This window comes from Gymnogyps californianus, chromosome 2, assembly GCF_018139145.2.
Source record: "Gymnogyps californianus isolate 813 chromosome 2, ASM1813914v2, whole genome shotgun sequence".
Taxonomy (NCBI): Eukaryota; Metazoa; Chordata; class Aves; order Accipitriformes; family Cathartidae; genus Gymnogyps; species Gymnogyps californianus.
The window spans coordinates 4,080,373-4,093,319 of NC_059472.1; the positions used below are offsets into that span (position 1 = coordinate 4,080,373).

A 12,947-nucleotide genomic window follows, 5' to 3' on the forward strand; every position below is an offset into this window, starting at 1 on the left:
AGCTCGATTGAGATGTCCCAGCTCAAAATTCACAAGTCACAACATAATTCAGAAAAGAAGCTTCTGTTCTCAACATACAGCCCCCTTGCAGTGATATGACATCAAATTACTTCAGATGTTGGTGATTGCTACAATAAAGATCAGTGACGTTGGTTAAGCTATAGCTTCTTACTGTTTAAAACAGACTCGCTGCAGTGACTTGGCATCACACAACAGCAACCTCTGATGCATAACTGCTGCTCAACAGGATGGCTCTGTGGAGGCAAAATGGGATGAGTATTTACACATTGCCATTTCTTCCGTGTCCTGCAGGAAAAATCATTCACCCTAAGTGAATCATAACCTGCCTACCAATTAGTTTGACTTGCCTCGAACTAAATGTTTCCTCTTTCCCATCATTAATTTTTTTTTAAGCAGACCCCCCTCCCCATCTATATGCCAGCTCAGGCGTTGATAAGCGTTAGCATCCTGGAGCAGGTGAGGTGCCAGTTAAACGCACAGTGCCTGAACCTGCTGGTGTGCTTGGGAAGGCTGTTGAACTCGGTGAAGTTAAAGAGAATGTTAAAACCACAGGGAGATGGAGGTTTTCCCTGCCCTTTTATTTGGATTACTGGCTTGCTGACTTGCACCTATGATTAGGGTAGCGCTCATTAAGAGAAGCTGGGTGGTGCAAATAAGTGTTGGGGTCTGGAGGAATGGTGCTAATAACCGTGGCTTCTTGAACAAGAGCTTTAAACCTAATATGCCCCTCCGCTAAGTATGTCTCAGCTAAAACTTCCATGTCAGCCAAGACATCACCAAGCAGTTGGAAAAATGAAGCAAGAAGTAGTGGTTTGAACCATGATGTGAACGAGGTGCCATCTGTACAAACACAGCCCTTTCGTAGAGGTCTAAAACCTGCCACAAAAGGAGTCAATAGTTACGTGGTAAGTGCCAATGTGGAGTATTGGCCTCCGGTACAGGCCTTCAGCTGCCTGTAACAAGGAAAGATGGCTAAACCATGATGCCATCGCCATTCCCCGTGGCCAGGGTGTTCGTGGGCATATTTGGTCCGAAAACCCACATTGGGTGGGTTCAGAAGAGGCAAGTCTCTTCCAGTAACTTTGTACTCATCAAGGCGGCTGTTGCCGTTAGCTTGTTTGTTAGCCAAAGTTGAGTCAAATTATGTAGACCTTGGCCTCAGACCTGGATTTTGAGTTCTGATGATGAAATTTGTTATTTATGGCAAAAAATAGCTTATTTTCCTATAATAGAATCTCTGCATCACCACAGAGCGCACAACGGTCTCGGGAAAATCTGATTTATCTTGTGGAAGAAGTCAGCATTGTTTAGTCAAGATTTGATGGTACTTTAAACAGCAGATTAGACTTCCAAATTTGCAGCATAGGCTATTTTGGGCAGGGATTGGTATAATCCTGCTTGGTAATGGATGTCTCAGCATGCTGAACCGAGAACACAAAGTACAGGTTGATCTCTCCAGCAAAGATCAAATACTACTCACACGCGTGACACACGGTTTTGAATAATAAATGGTTTTCCTTCCTAGGGTAAAGACACTGAGTTTTTCAGTCTTGGCATCAGTTGGACTGCAAGAAATTGATTGGTTTGTTTTTAATGCTTTGCTAAGAAACATGTCGAAGTGGTTACCTGACCTGTGCTGATAAACAGAGAGGGAGGCAGATCTCCAAGGACCCGAGTGTAGCTGCTCTTCTGAGCCAGTCTGCCATCTGCAGGCCATTGCTCTCCATGCTGGAGAGGTGTAAAGCAGGGCTTTGGGGGTTTCTTTCCTTCTCCAGAAATTATTGTTTGTAACAGGTTTTTTTTTCTAGGTAAGTATTACATAATAAATCCAATTTGTTTCCATCCGATCCTATGAATAGTCACCTCAGTTCTGAAAAAAAAAGGATAGTAGACATAAGCAAGCTTCCTTCGATTTCTCTAGAGGTTAATGAATAATTGCTTTTTCTTTTATTGTCCATTGTTCAATTTTATAAGTAAACATTTTTGTGCTTAGAAATGGGATATTTCATATGATAGTCAAATTCTGTCCATCATTCTCAGTTCATTAACTCTTTAAGAACTCTTTATGGTGGTGGTCTTAGATGAACAGTACCACTATAATGTTCAACTCCTGTTGAATTTTAAAAGTTTTGTTGAGAAGGGGATATGTGTATATGACAAACAGGTAGCTTTCCAAACATCTCAAAGATCTTTGTTTTTATAGTCCACAAATGGATAGAGAATGCAACAAAGCTATTTGGCTTCTACACAGCAGATCTTGGCTGCTGCTTCTTCACAGAGGCCGTCCCCACCAACCCCTGTCAAAAAAAATTCGGCTCACTTAGCAAAATTCAGCAAAAGTGTGATTTTTTTGGACAGTAGTAACTAATCTAGACTAGTGATTCCACTGTTAGCTATATCTTTTTTTTTTTTTTTTAACTTTTATTTCAGTAGCTTAAATATACCTATTGTTACCTTCTCATTGCCCAGGTATTTGAAAGATAAATGACCTGTACTTTCCTTAGCTGTTTTTTTAACCATTGATAAGAAATCTTAACTGAGTTGTTCATTTGGGAGAGAATTTACTGTGGGTAAATTACTGATCAATTTACAGTTTTCAAAGGTATAACAAAATTTCATGTATAAAGTGAAATGTTTGGTGTGTACCACATAACCTTTAAATCATTTTTGTCTTTGTTTTAGGTCTTCCTGAACAATACTACAGCCTCACTTGGTTCCTTAGCCCTATCCTGGGCTTGATCTTCACTCCGCTTATAGGTTCGGCTAGTGACCGCTGCACACTGAGCTGGGGCCGCCGGCGGCCTTTTATTCTTGCTCTCTGCATTGGTGTCCTCTTTGGAGTTGCACTTTTCCTTAATGGTTCTGTTATAGGTAAATAATGAGGAAATCACCTGCATATATCTCCTGCTAACATATCTGCTTTAAGATTTTTATGTAGGAAGTAAAGATAATGATATGCAGTTGATTTAACTTAGGTTTAGTGTTAAAATCATTAGAAATCTCTGCCACACTGCATTTGAGCTATCCATCTTGCATGTTTTTATTCTTACTCGAAAGTTACGGTGCTGTGCTAAGTATTGTGCAATCATAGCTGTAACTGGTAATACAGTGTTACTAATACAATGGTTGCCAGCATAATGTTTGCAGTCGCTGAGATGAATTTGGTCGATCCTTGACATGGGAAAATTGTAGCAACCTGTTCACAGGGAAATGTTTCCTGTTGTGATCCATTTTCCCTTTAATGCATATCTGGCAACACATCCTGTTTCCAGCATTATTTCAAAAATTATCTTTTCACTTTTTCTTGTTCTTTTCTTAGACCTGGTATTGAAAAAGTCCAGAACACAGTTAATATTTGTTTATCAAAACTATGTGGGAAAATAATTTTTCCTGAGCCCCCATCAAAGCTGGTAAAAATAGTTTCCCTTGAACATAGTTTACTACAGAACTTAATCTACAATCTACAATCTCTTTGTAAATTTAGTGTAGGAGAGGTGACAGCAAGTACATTTGGGGAAATGTTTACATCATGGTTGGACTGATGCAAATGAAAGGAACTTAGCACCTAATGATATCCTCTTGGCTCTCTTTTTTTTGGGTTAGATGCAGCTCTATTGTGAAAAAGTTTTACTAATTGAGGGAAATGAGTGGAACATTACCTTGGCTCAGCATGTTAGCTTTTTAAAGTCACCTTTGGATGCCATATGATGGTTTTCAATTTTCTGCGAACTGCAGTGGACAAACTGTTCAGATGAATGACGTTTAGCTTATGCTTTTTTAATTTACCCAGGCATTAAATATTAATTATTTGAATTGCTATCATATGGTATCAGTTGTACTTTGTTTTTGTGTCTCCAAGACTTATTCCTCCTCCTCCAGATGTTTGCAAGATGTTAGACTGCAGCCCTCTTACCAGATTTTAATTGATAGGAAGCTCTTACTTCCACACAGTAGTTTAGGTCAGTAGCCATTGATACTAGCAAGCAAACCTCAGATGCAGTTTATAGGCTTATTTTGAAGTATCTCGCCTTCTAATAAATCATCACAAAATATTGCCTTCAATTTTTCTCTAATTCTTTGTTGCACAGTAATACAGTCTGTTGCATAGCTTTCTAGACAACCTGTGCTTTCCAGATACTCCAGTGGTACTTTTGTGCAATGAAACTTCTGTAAAACACAGAGGTCGTTGCAATGCACCACGGAAGTGAGCTGTATGCTTTATGCATCCATTCCTGGGACGTGGTTGTGGTAGATTTTGAACAAAAACCCTCTTCTGAAAAGCACTTTAAACACTGCTGTGCCTCTCCCGGGGGAGCCTGGAGCAAACTGAACTGAAGTGAGAGCTGTTCCGTGGTCTTCTCTAGGCCTGTTCCACGCTAGAAGATAGAGATTTGCCACTAACATTCAATTTACATCGGCATAAGACAGCACTTGAGCTACTATTTAGAGCAGATGCACAATATGATAAAGCAATATTAGTCTCTCTTTAATTGAAGTTTTTGAAATGGTGGCTTGTGTCACTTCTCAGAGAGAAAAGGCATTGCTTACCAGTCTCTCGCAAAAGGGGGTGTCTAGCACTTTGCAGGAAAAGGCCTCATTTGTAACCAGATTTTCTTCTAGATGGACCCTGTATGCTTTAATTGTCTGTCTTCGTCCTATTTTATGTTCACACTTTCCTATCCTTAGTCTCTGGTTGCTTGCAATCCCAATTTCAATTTGGGGCTACAGGAGATGCTGCAAAAACTGAGGTGGTCATTGTATCGTACCCTTTTTCATAACCTGGCCTCTGGCAATAGGAGTCATAGGGAGGTGAACAAGGAGCGCAAGAGCATGCTAAAAAAGAGGTTCGCTAGTCCTAATAGTAATACAACCATGTCCCGGGAGAACAGCTGTGTATAGATCTTATTCAACTCTTGTTCTCTCCACTGTTCAGGTTTCCAACAAATCTAAAGCACTAACACCATTGATGTTTTCTGCTGTAAGATTCAGCCAAGTGTAGAACATGTATAAACTTCTTTAGCATTCAGAGGACTTGGTATAAAGGAGGATTGAATATGCAGGAATCATAGCACTTGAGGTTTAGATAATTTTTGGTGGCTTAGCCAGTTCATCTCTTTCCACAGTCATTTTCATCAGTTACGCTAATGGTTTTATCAGAGTCTTGCCTGTGTAACTTCTAAATCTCTCTGATTCAAGTAATTCATGCTTTTGTCAATGGTTCGTTTCATGAAAAATTCTCCAGCTATATGCTAATGCTGCCTTTCTACTGTGTAGACGAAAAGCATTTCATCCTGTGCTATCAACAGAAGCTGACTGATGCTTTTTGCAATGCAAAATACCTTCATGTTGCTTCATCTATCATGTTTTGCTTATAATACTGATCTAGAAAATATGAATGTTGAAGAAAAGCAAAGAGAGAGGTGAAGGGGTTAAATTTCACTTTATCCTGGTGTAGTGCGACCATTGTGTGTTTGGCACCATGGCAGGAATGCTGCCAGCAGTGCGGTTACCTGTGTTTGTAACTGACAGATGAAGTATGTCATTTTGCTTTTGGATGCTCTCCTCTCTCACCGTGGCTGTCTTTTATAAAAACAGCCTTCAGCATTTGAAGGAAAATACATGCAAGAAACATGAAATAATATCCAATGCTCTCAAAGGTTTAAGAGATACTTTAAAAATAACATTTTGAAAAATAAATGTCAGTCTTTCAAATGTAAAAACATAATCTTTGTCCCAGACCACCTATGAAGCTGTGCCAGAGTTGAAATTGGCATTTTATTCTGTAAAGGAATGTTTCCAGTAAGTGTGTTGACCACCTTTCTCTTAAGAAGCTTAACCTTGCTCTTAGTAGTTTTCCCTTTTTGACTGACATGCTCAGATTCCTCTTCCATTTTTCCTCAGGTCTGGCTATTGGCGATGTCCCGGACAAGCAGCCCATTGGTATAGTTCTCACGGTGCTTGGTGTTGTGGTGTTGGACTTTTGCGCTGATGCAACTGAAGGGCCAATTCGGGCCTACTTGTTGGATGTGGTGGACAGTGAAGAGCAAGACATGGCCCTTAACATCCATGCGTTTTCAGCTGGTATGGAGTTAGTCGATAAGTTTTTGGCAGCTGTCAAGTCTTCCTGATGACCAAGTTGTGACTGAATTGATTATTCCTGAACTCGCTTCTCATTTTTTTCTCTTCCACAGGTCTTGGAGGAGCAATCGGTTATATGTTAGGAGGGCTGGACTGGACACAGACCTTCTTGGGTGGTATTTTTAAATCTCAAGAGCAAGTCCTTTTCTTCTTTGCAGCCATTATTTTCTCTGTCTCCGTTGCTCTCCACCTTTTTAGCATTGAAGAAGAGCAATATAACCCTCAGCAGGACAGGATGGATGACGAAGGAGACACGCTTTCCAGTGTCAAATTCAGTGGTAGTCTCCCCCCTCTGAATCGACTGAATGTAATTAGTGAGGAAGAGCCGTATGGAGCCTCTATGTTCCATGACGAGGTTCAGTCAGAGCATGACCTCAATATGGAGTTCCTTGAGGTGAACATTGTAAGAAGTAAGAGTGACTCGGTTCTGCACATGCCCGATGCTACATTGGAAATTGAATCAGAGCTGCTTTTTCTGCATGACATTGAACCCTCCATTTTTCAGGATGCTTCTTATCCAAACACTCCCCACAACAGAAGCCAAGAGATCATGAAGTCCAAACTCAACCACCTATCTGCTTTCCTCAGGGACAACGAGAAAGAGGAGGACATGTTGCTTGATAATCGCTTAAATGAAGATAAAGTCCCAAACGTGAATGGCTCCTTACCAAAAGAGTTCCTCAATGGACACGCTAGAATAGGCATGAAGCAATCTAGTACTTCAAACTCCATGCGAAGGCGGAGGCACATGTTCTACCGTCAGCCATCTTACACCTTCTCGTACTATGGCAAAATAGGCTCTCACCGCTATCGCTTTCGTCGGGCCAATGCCATCGTCTTGATAAAGTCCTCACGCAGCATGAATGATATCTACGACATGCAGAAGCGGCAGCGACAGAGGTACAGACACAGGAATCAGAGTGGCACAACAAATTCAAGTGGAGACACAGAGAGCGAAGAGGGGGAAACTGAAACCACTGTCAGACTCTTGTGGTTGTCGATGCTAAAGATGCCAAAGGAGCTGCTGAGACTGTGCGTCTGTCACCTCTTAACTTGGTTTTCGATCATTGCTGAAGCTGTGTTCTATACAGATTTCATGGGACAGGTCATCTTTCAGGGCGATCCAAAGGTAAGAGAACAGTTACCATTGGCAGACCTGCTTATAGTTACTCGTTTCTGAGATGTGCTCGTTACAAGAAAACGGCTTTGCATTTGTGTTTGTTGCAGGCCCCTTCTAACTCAACTGAGTTACATGCCTACAATGCTGGAGTTCAGATGGGATGCTGGGGACTGGTAATTTATGCTGCTACTGCTGCCGTTTGTTCAGGTAAGAGACTCTGCACAATCAGGCAGTGGAATGCACCTCATATATGTATTTGCAAGGTAAAAATAGTTTTGCTTCAGTTAGCATCTGCCTCCTTGTTTGGGGTGAAGGATATTTTCGAAAAGCATTTCACGTGGTCATAAGGGGGAGGGGCTTCTTTAAGAATCAATATTTAAAAATTCCTCCAAATGTAGAGGTGGAAGTATGAACAGATCGGTTAAGTGGCATAAAGCACAAAACGATATCAAAGGATATTGAATGGCATTTAGCTAGTCATCAGGAAACTAAAAATAAGCTTGTTAGAAGATTCAAGCATATGTAAGAGGGTTTTTGCAAAGACTCTTTTTAAAATCGAAGTTATAAATACGTATTTCTGAAAGTCTTTCGTGCTCTCTAATAACAGATAAACCAACTACAGACAATTTAGGTTTGGAATACAGACTCTGAAATTGAGAGCTTTTGCCAAAGTTATATTCTGCCTTGTGCAGCACGTGTGCAGGCACATCGGCCCAGATCAGTATTGTGGGGACTGCCTCTTTGTTGAGACACGTCAGATTGAAGTTCAGGTGGGCAGCTTGTTTCTGAACGCAAACTGAAACGTGGCTATAAACATCAATTATCTGATCACTTTGTTTAGCGAATGTGCTTGCATTAGAAACAGAATCTCCTCCGTGCTCAGAGTGTGCCTGCATTGATAAAGTTAATAAATAGGTAGAATTAATGAATGGACTGAGTGGACCATCATATGTTTGAGTTTCAAAGCGTTTTGTTCTGCCTCAGACTTGTAGCATGGTTTAGGCAAGTCTCTGAGCTCATTTGTTCCCCAGTTTCTGAAGTAGCAATAGATCCTTTTCCCAATGAGGGCTGAGCTATGCTGCTAAGACAAGCCAAATATGCAGTGAGCATCCAAGTCCTAAACAGCGTATCGAGCTGTCACGGCCACGTCAATACCATAAAATTTCACCAAGTGAACTGATATTTATGTTTTATTCTTCATCTCTGCAGCCTTGTTGCAGAAATACTTGGACAACTATGACCTTAGTATAAAAGTGATCTACATCCTGGGCACGCTGGGTTTTTCTCTTGGCACTGCAGTGATGGCTATGTTCCCCAACGTGTACGTCACCATGATAATGATCAGCACTATGGGAATAGTCTCTATGAGTATCTCCTACTGCCCCTATGCGCTTTTGGGACAATACCATGATATTAAAGAGGTAGGTGGAATATTTTGAGTATTTTAATCAAGGCAGAGCATTCACGTTTCTCTGAAGATCACAGTGGCAAAATGGATTTATTAAATCCCGTTATTTGAGGTACCTGCTTTGTTGGGATGTGTGCCAAAGCACAAATTCATCCTTGATAGTAAATAGCAAGAGCTGCTACTTAAATCACTTGGTATTAGCATCAAGTTGGCTCAGTGGGGTCATGATTAGTTCACTCTGTGCTGAGATATAAAAGGATTTGGGTGCATATGGTAGGTGAAGAGAGATGAAATAATTATTAGTGTATCTGTTATATACCTGGTTGTTACTACTGTTTCTGATGTGTTATGTTAGCATTACTCAGGTTCTTCACAGTCTTAGATATTGAGGTGAGTCTGGAAATGCAGGTGTAAGTTTGGGGAGACGTAAGGCAAACTGATTCTGCTGGAAACAAGGACAGATTTACTTTCCACTTTTTAGCGCTGCTCCATTTGGATTACAAATTACAGGAGGATCATTTATTTTAACATGTTTCTGCATTGGGATTGGGAGGGGAATTCCTTTTTATAATGATAAAAATTATTTCCACCAACTGTTTCATGTAAATTTTTTTTTACGAAACCTAATCTTGGAGCCCATTCACGCTAGGAGTGCCCCAGTAAATATCTGCCTCTTGGTGTAAGAAGAGGAGGCCATTGATAAGTAGATAAGGAGGCCGTTGCTCTGGACTTGTATAGCCTGTGAGATGCACAAGGATGGCGTAAAGTTGACCACATGGCTGAGAAATTCGAGGAAGATACTAGTGTTGAAATATTTGATTTCATCCATTGTTTTACCTCCTAACCCGTTTCTTGTCTTTTTCCAGTACATTCACCATAGCCCCGGGAACTCAAAGCGAGGATTTGGCATAGACTGCGCTATTCTGTCGTGTCAGGTTTACATCTCCCAGATCCTCGTGGCCTCTGCACTTGGTGGTGTGGTGGATGCGGTTGGCACAGTCAGAGTCATTCCCATGGTGGCTTCAGTGGGATCCTTCCTGGGTTTTTTGACAGCTACCTTCTTGGTGATTTACCCCGAAGTCAATGAAGAGCCAAAGGAAGAACAGAAAGGACTAGGTCCTCCAGAGACAACCGAGGGCAACAGCACGAGCGCAGAGAAGCCGACCGTGCTGAAGCTCACGCGCAAAGAAGCTGCTGTGTCAGAGCTGGAGAGCGAGTCAGCCGTGTGAGGCCGTTGCTTGTTGTTCACCCACATTCCAGGGAGGGCAGGTGCAGGATCAAGAACTTTTTTTTTTTTTTTTTCCAGGAAAACAAATTAGGATCTTCACTACTTGTAGCTAAAATTGCAGAAGAAAAGGCAGTTTCATGCAAAAGTGTAAATGAAATTCTGTAGTCCTTAATATAGGTTTGAACAGGTAGCTATGATGCTAATTGCTTTCTCTACAACTTAGAAACGTCATTTCTGAACACTTTTTTATTAAGAATACATTTAGATTTCGAATAAGTATTATTAATCTGCATGAGACTCACAGTGTATACAATTAGCAGTTAGAAAAATTAAGTTTTCGGCTGTTTTTAAACTAACTGAAAATGGAAGCTATCTTGACTTATAGTCTCTTGCTATTATTTTGTCTGAACATTTCAGATTTCACTAGTGTAATAGCTGAATCAAACGCTTAGACATCTTGATCAATTTTTTTCTTAAGCATGATATTATTGGTCTGACAGCTACAGTTCTTTAACGTTAATTTTAGACTTCATGTTTTTGTTAGTGCAATTACTACAGAATAGTTTTATTTGCAATTATTTTCAAGAAAAACAAAAGCAATTACTGCGGTTTCTAAGAAACTGCTGTGAATCCTTTTAGTCATGCCGTTCAACAACTACTCCCAAGTCTGCTGCTTGTCAAGAGAGGGTGACACTGGGTGCATGATGTGAACTATAGATGGAAGGAGCAGCAACTAGGAGAGGTGACCAGCACTCGCAGGTTTTTATCACAAGTGCTGCATTTTATGAATGTCGTTGGAATACGCTGTGACAATTTTTAGCTGGGAGTTTTGCGTGCTGGTGAACTCGGGGGTTTTCTTGGCATTTAAACCTGATCATCTCTGGATGAAGCTGCCATGGAGAAAGGGTGTCTCTGGGGTCAGCTTCGTGGGAGGGGGCATGCGGATTCTCTTTCGTAGGGAAAGGAAGTCGTTGATTAATTGCACTTTTTACGATCCTTTAACCTCCTGGCTGGGAATGCAGCAGCCAAGGTAAAGGCACGGTGTCAGTACAACAAGGTAAACCGAAGGCCTACCTCCGTCACTTTATGGTATAGTCTGGGTGTATAAAAATCTGTGTCAGAACCAGTTTTTAGACCTTAAAATTCAATCCACTAGCATGTATTGCTGTTCCAGTCCCTGTGTTGGAGGAATTGTAGGCTGGAGCTCTTCCGAGCTGCCGTACCAATGTTGTCAGCGCAACCTCCATGCCCCCTTCCTTGATTCAGGACATAGCTGCAGTGCAAAGACATTTTTCTGTGAAGAGCTTGAAAGAGTTGTGCTAATCTGATTTAAAACGGCGTTTGGATCACTAGCAGTGTGCCCCAGTCCGTGGGCAGCCAAAGCTCAGCGGTCCAGCAGCCATTTAAAGCAACTTTAGAAACCGAACTTCCGTTTGTCGTCTTATAAGAAGTGTTTGTGATGCTATTTACTCATTTTCGCATGGGCCTCCGGGCTGCAGTCAATCCGTGTGCTAAACAGACAAATCACAGCTCGTTGTAAGATTTCTGCTGCCTCAAACTTCTCATACTACAGTACTTTAAAATGCATGTGTAAATCATGCTGCAATATAGTCATTCAAAAGAAGAATATATATTTCAAAATGAAAAGCAGTTTTTAATAAATTACTTGAATTGTCAATGTATTTAAGAAATGTATGTTTTGGTATGTTTGAAGTTAACGCGCAGTCTTGGCCAGCGTCATTGACAAATTCCTGGTGGCATACGTGGGTTTCTTAGCTGAAGGCTTTCAGTCGGTGCCGATGTCCTATGCTATCAAGGGTGACAACGTTGTTTTTAGGCTGGTAAAATCACTGAGCACTAAAGTACACGTAATCACACAGGAGTTTGGGTTGTTTGGTTTTTTTTTTTTTTTCCAAGTGTCGTGAGAAAGTCTTTTTTTCTTTAAGGTGAATATTTTTTTATTTAGAACACATACTGTGAACTGTGTTCAGACAGGGGAATAATACTACTGAAGAATATGAGACCTTATCAAAGAAATCAGTTGTGAGAAATACTTTAACTGAACTTCTGCCGTGAATTTTATCATCTCAATTACATTTAATATATTCTGGTGATGTTCATATATAACAGAGATGAGTTGTATTTCACCCTATAACTGGCATTCATGTAAAATACACACTGAGTTAGACATTTTAAAGTGGCTTTAATATTTTTTATTTTTAAAGCTCCTTGAAGATTCTGCTTTTGGTTAAACAATGCTGTCAAGTACTCCTTATTTTAATCTCTATTTCTGGAAAGGTTCTTCTACAGTTTAAAAATCTGCATCTTCTGGCCGGTGCCAGCCATAATTACGCTTTTCCCCATGAGTTTCATGAATCAGTGTGGTTTCAAATCGCCGTTACTCCACATAGCACCTTCGTAAGCCAAGATTTCTTTCACAGCATCATCGAGCTGACCAAGGTCTAGCTGCAAAGAGGGAGGAGAAGTTGAAGCTCCCTCTTGCTTCGCACCTAGCAGAGGGAATGCGAAACCGTTTTGGGGGGTGAGCTCACACACATTTATTTAGTTTTCTCAGTCAGGGAAAGGGTGAGGAGGGAGGAAGGACGTTTCGAACCCAGAGGGTTTCAATCAAAGGCAGGGCAGGTCCGATTTTGTCCCAGCCAGCATTTGGCGTAGCCTTATTTCTAAGAATTGAACACTGAAATCCATATTTGGAGTTGTTTATGGGGCTGTTTAATTACCATTCATAACGCATGAGTATGCACACTGCCTTGTAGCAGGAAGCTCTATTTCACTCCCCTGTAAAGCCGAAGGAAATAATTATCCATTGTAAATGCGCTGAAGTATTTGTAGTATTGCCAGAAGAATTAACTTGGGGGAGCCCCAGCCAAAGTATCTCCTCCTCTACCTTGGCCAGCCTGTGAAACCACCGCGCTGGCTTCCACTGTGCTCGCCGTGAAGGCTCCCGAGATCTTTCATAGTAATCCTTTTTCTTGAATTTGAGAGAGTTTTCTTTCTAGCCCTGGCACTTC

General features: G+C 41.0%; 1 protein-coding gene across 2 annotated transcripts in view; it reads left to right on the top strand.

Moving 5' to 3' along the window:
• SLC45A4 (solute carrier family 45 member 4) overlaps positions 1–12,500 on the top strand; it is a 63,702-nt gene extending 51,202 nt beyond the window's left edge. For both annotated transcript variants that reach the window (XM_050890815.1, XM_050890816.1), the window contains exons 3-8: positions 2,704–2,892; positions 5,923–6,102; positions 6,213–7,288; positions 7,387–7,486; positions 8,489–8,700; positions 9,554–12,500. In XM_050890815.1, coding sequence (XP_050746772.1) covers positions 2,704–2,892; positions 5,923–6,102; positions 6,213–7,288; positions 7,387–7,486; positions 8,489–8,700; positions 9,554–9,916 — 2,120 coding nt within the window. In that variant the 3' untranslated portion in view covers positions 9,917–12,500. The remainder of the gene's footprint in view (positions 1–2,703; positions 2,893–5,922; positions 6,103–6,212; positions 7,289–7,386; positions 7,487–8,488; positions 8,701–9,553) is intronic.
• Positions 12,501–12,947: the final 447 nt, after the last annotated feature.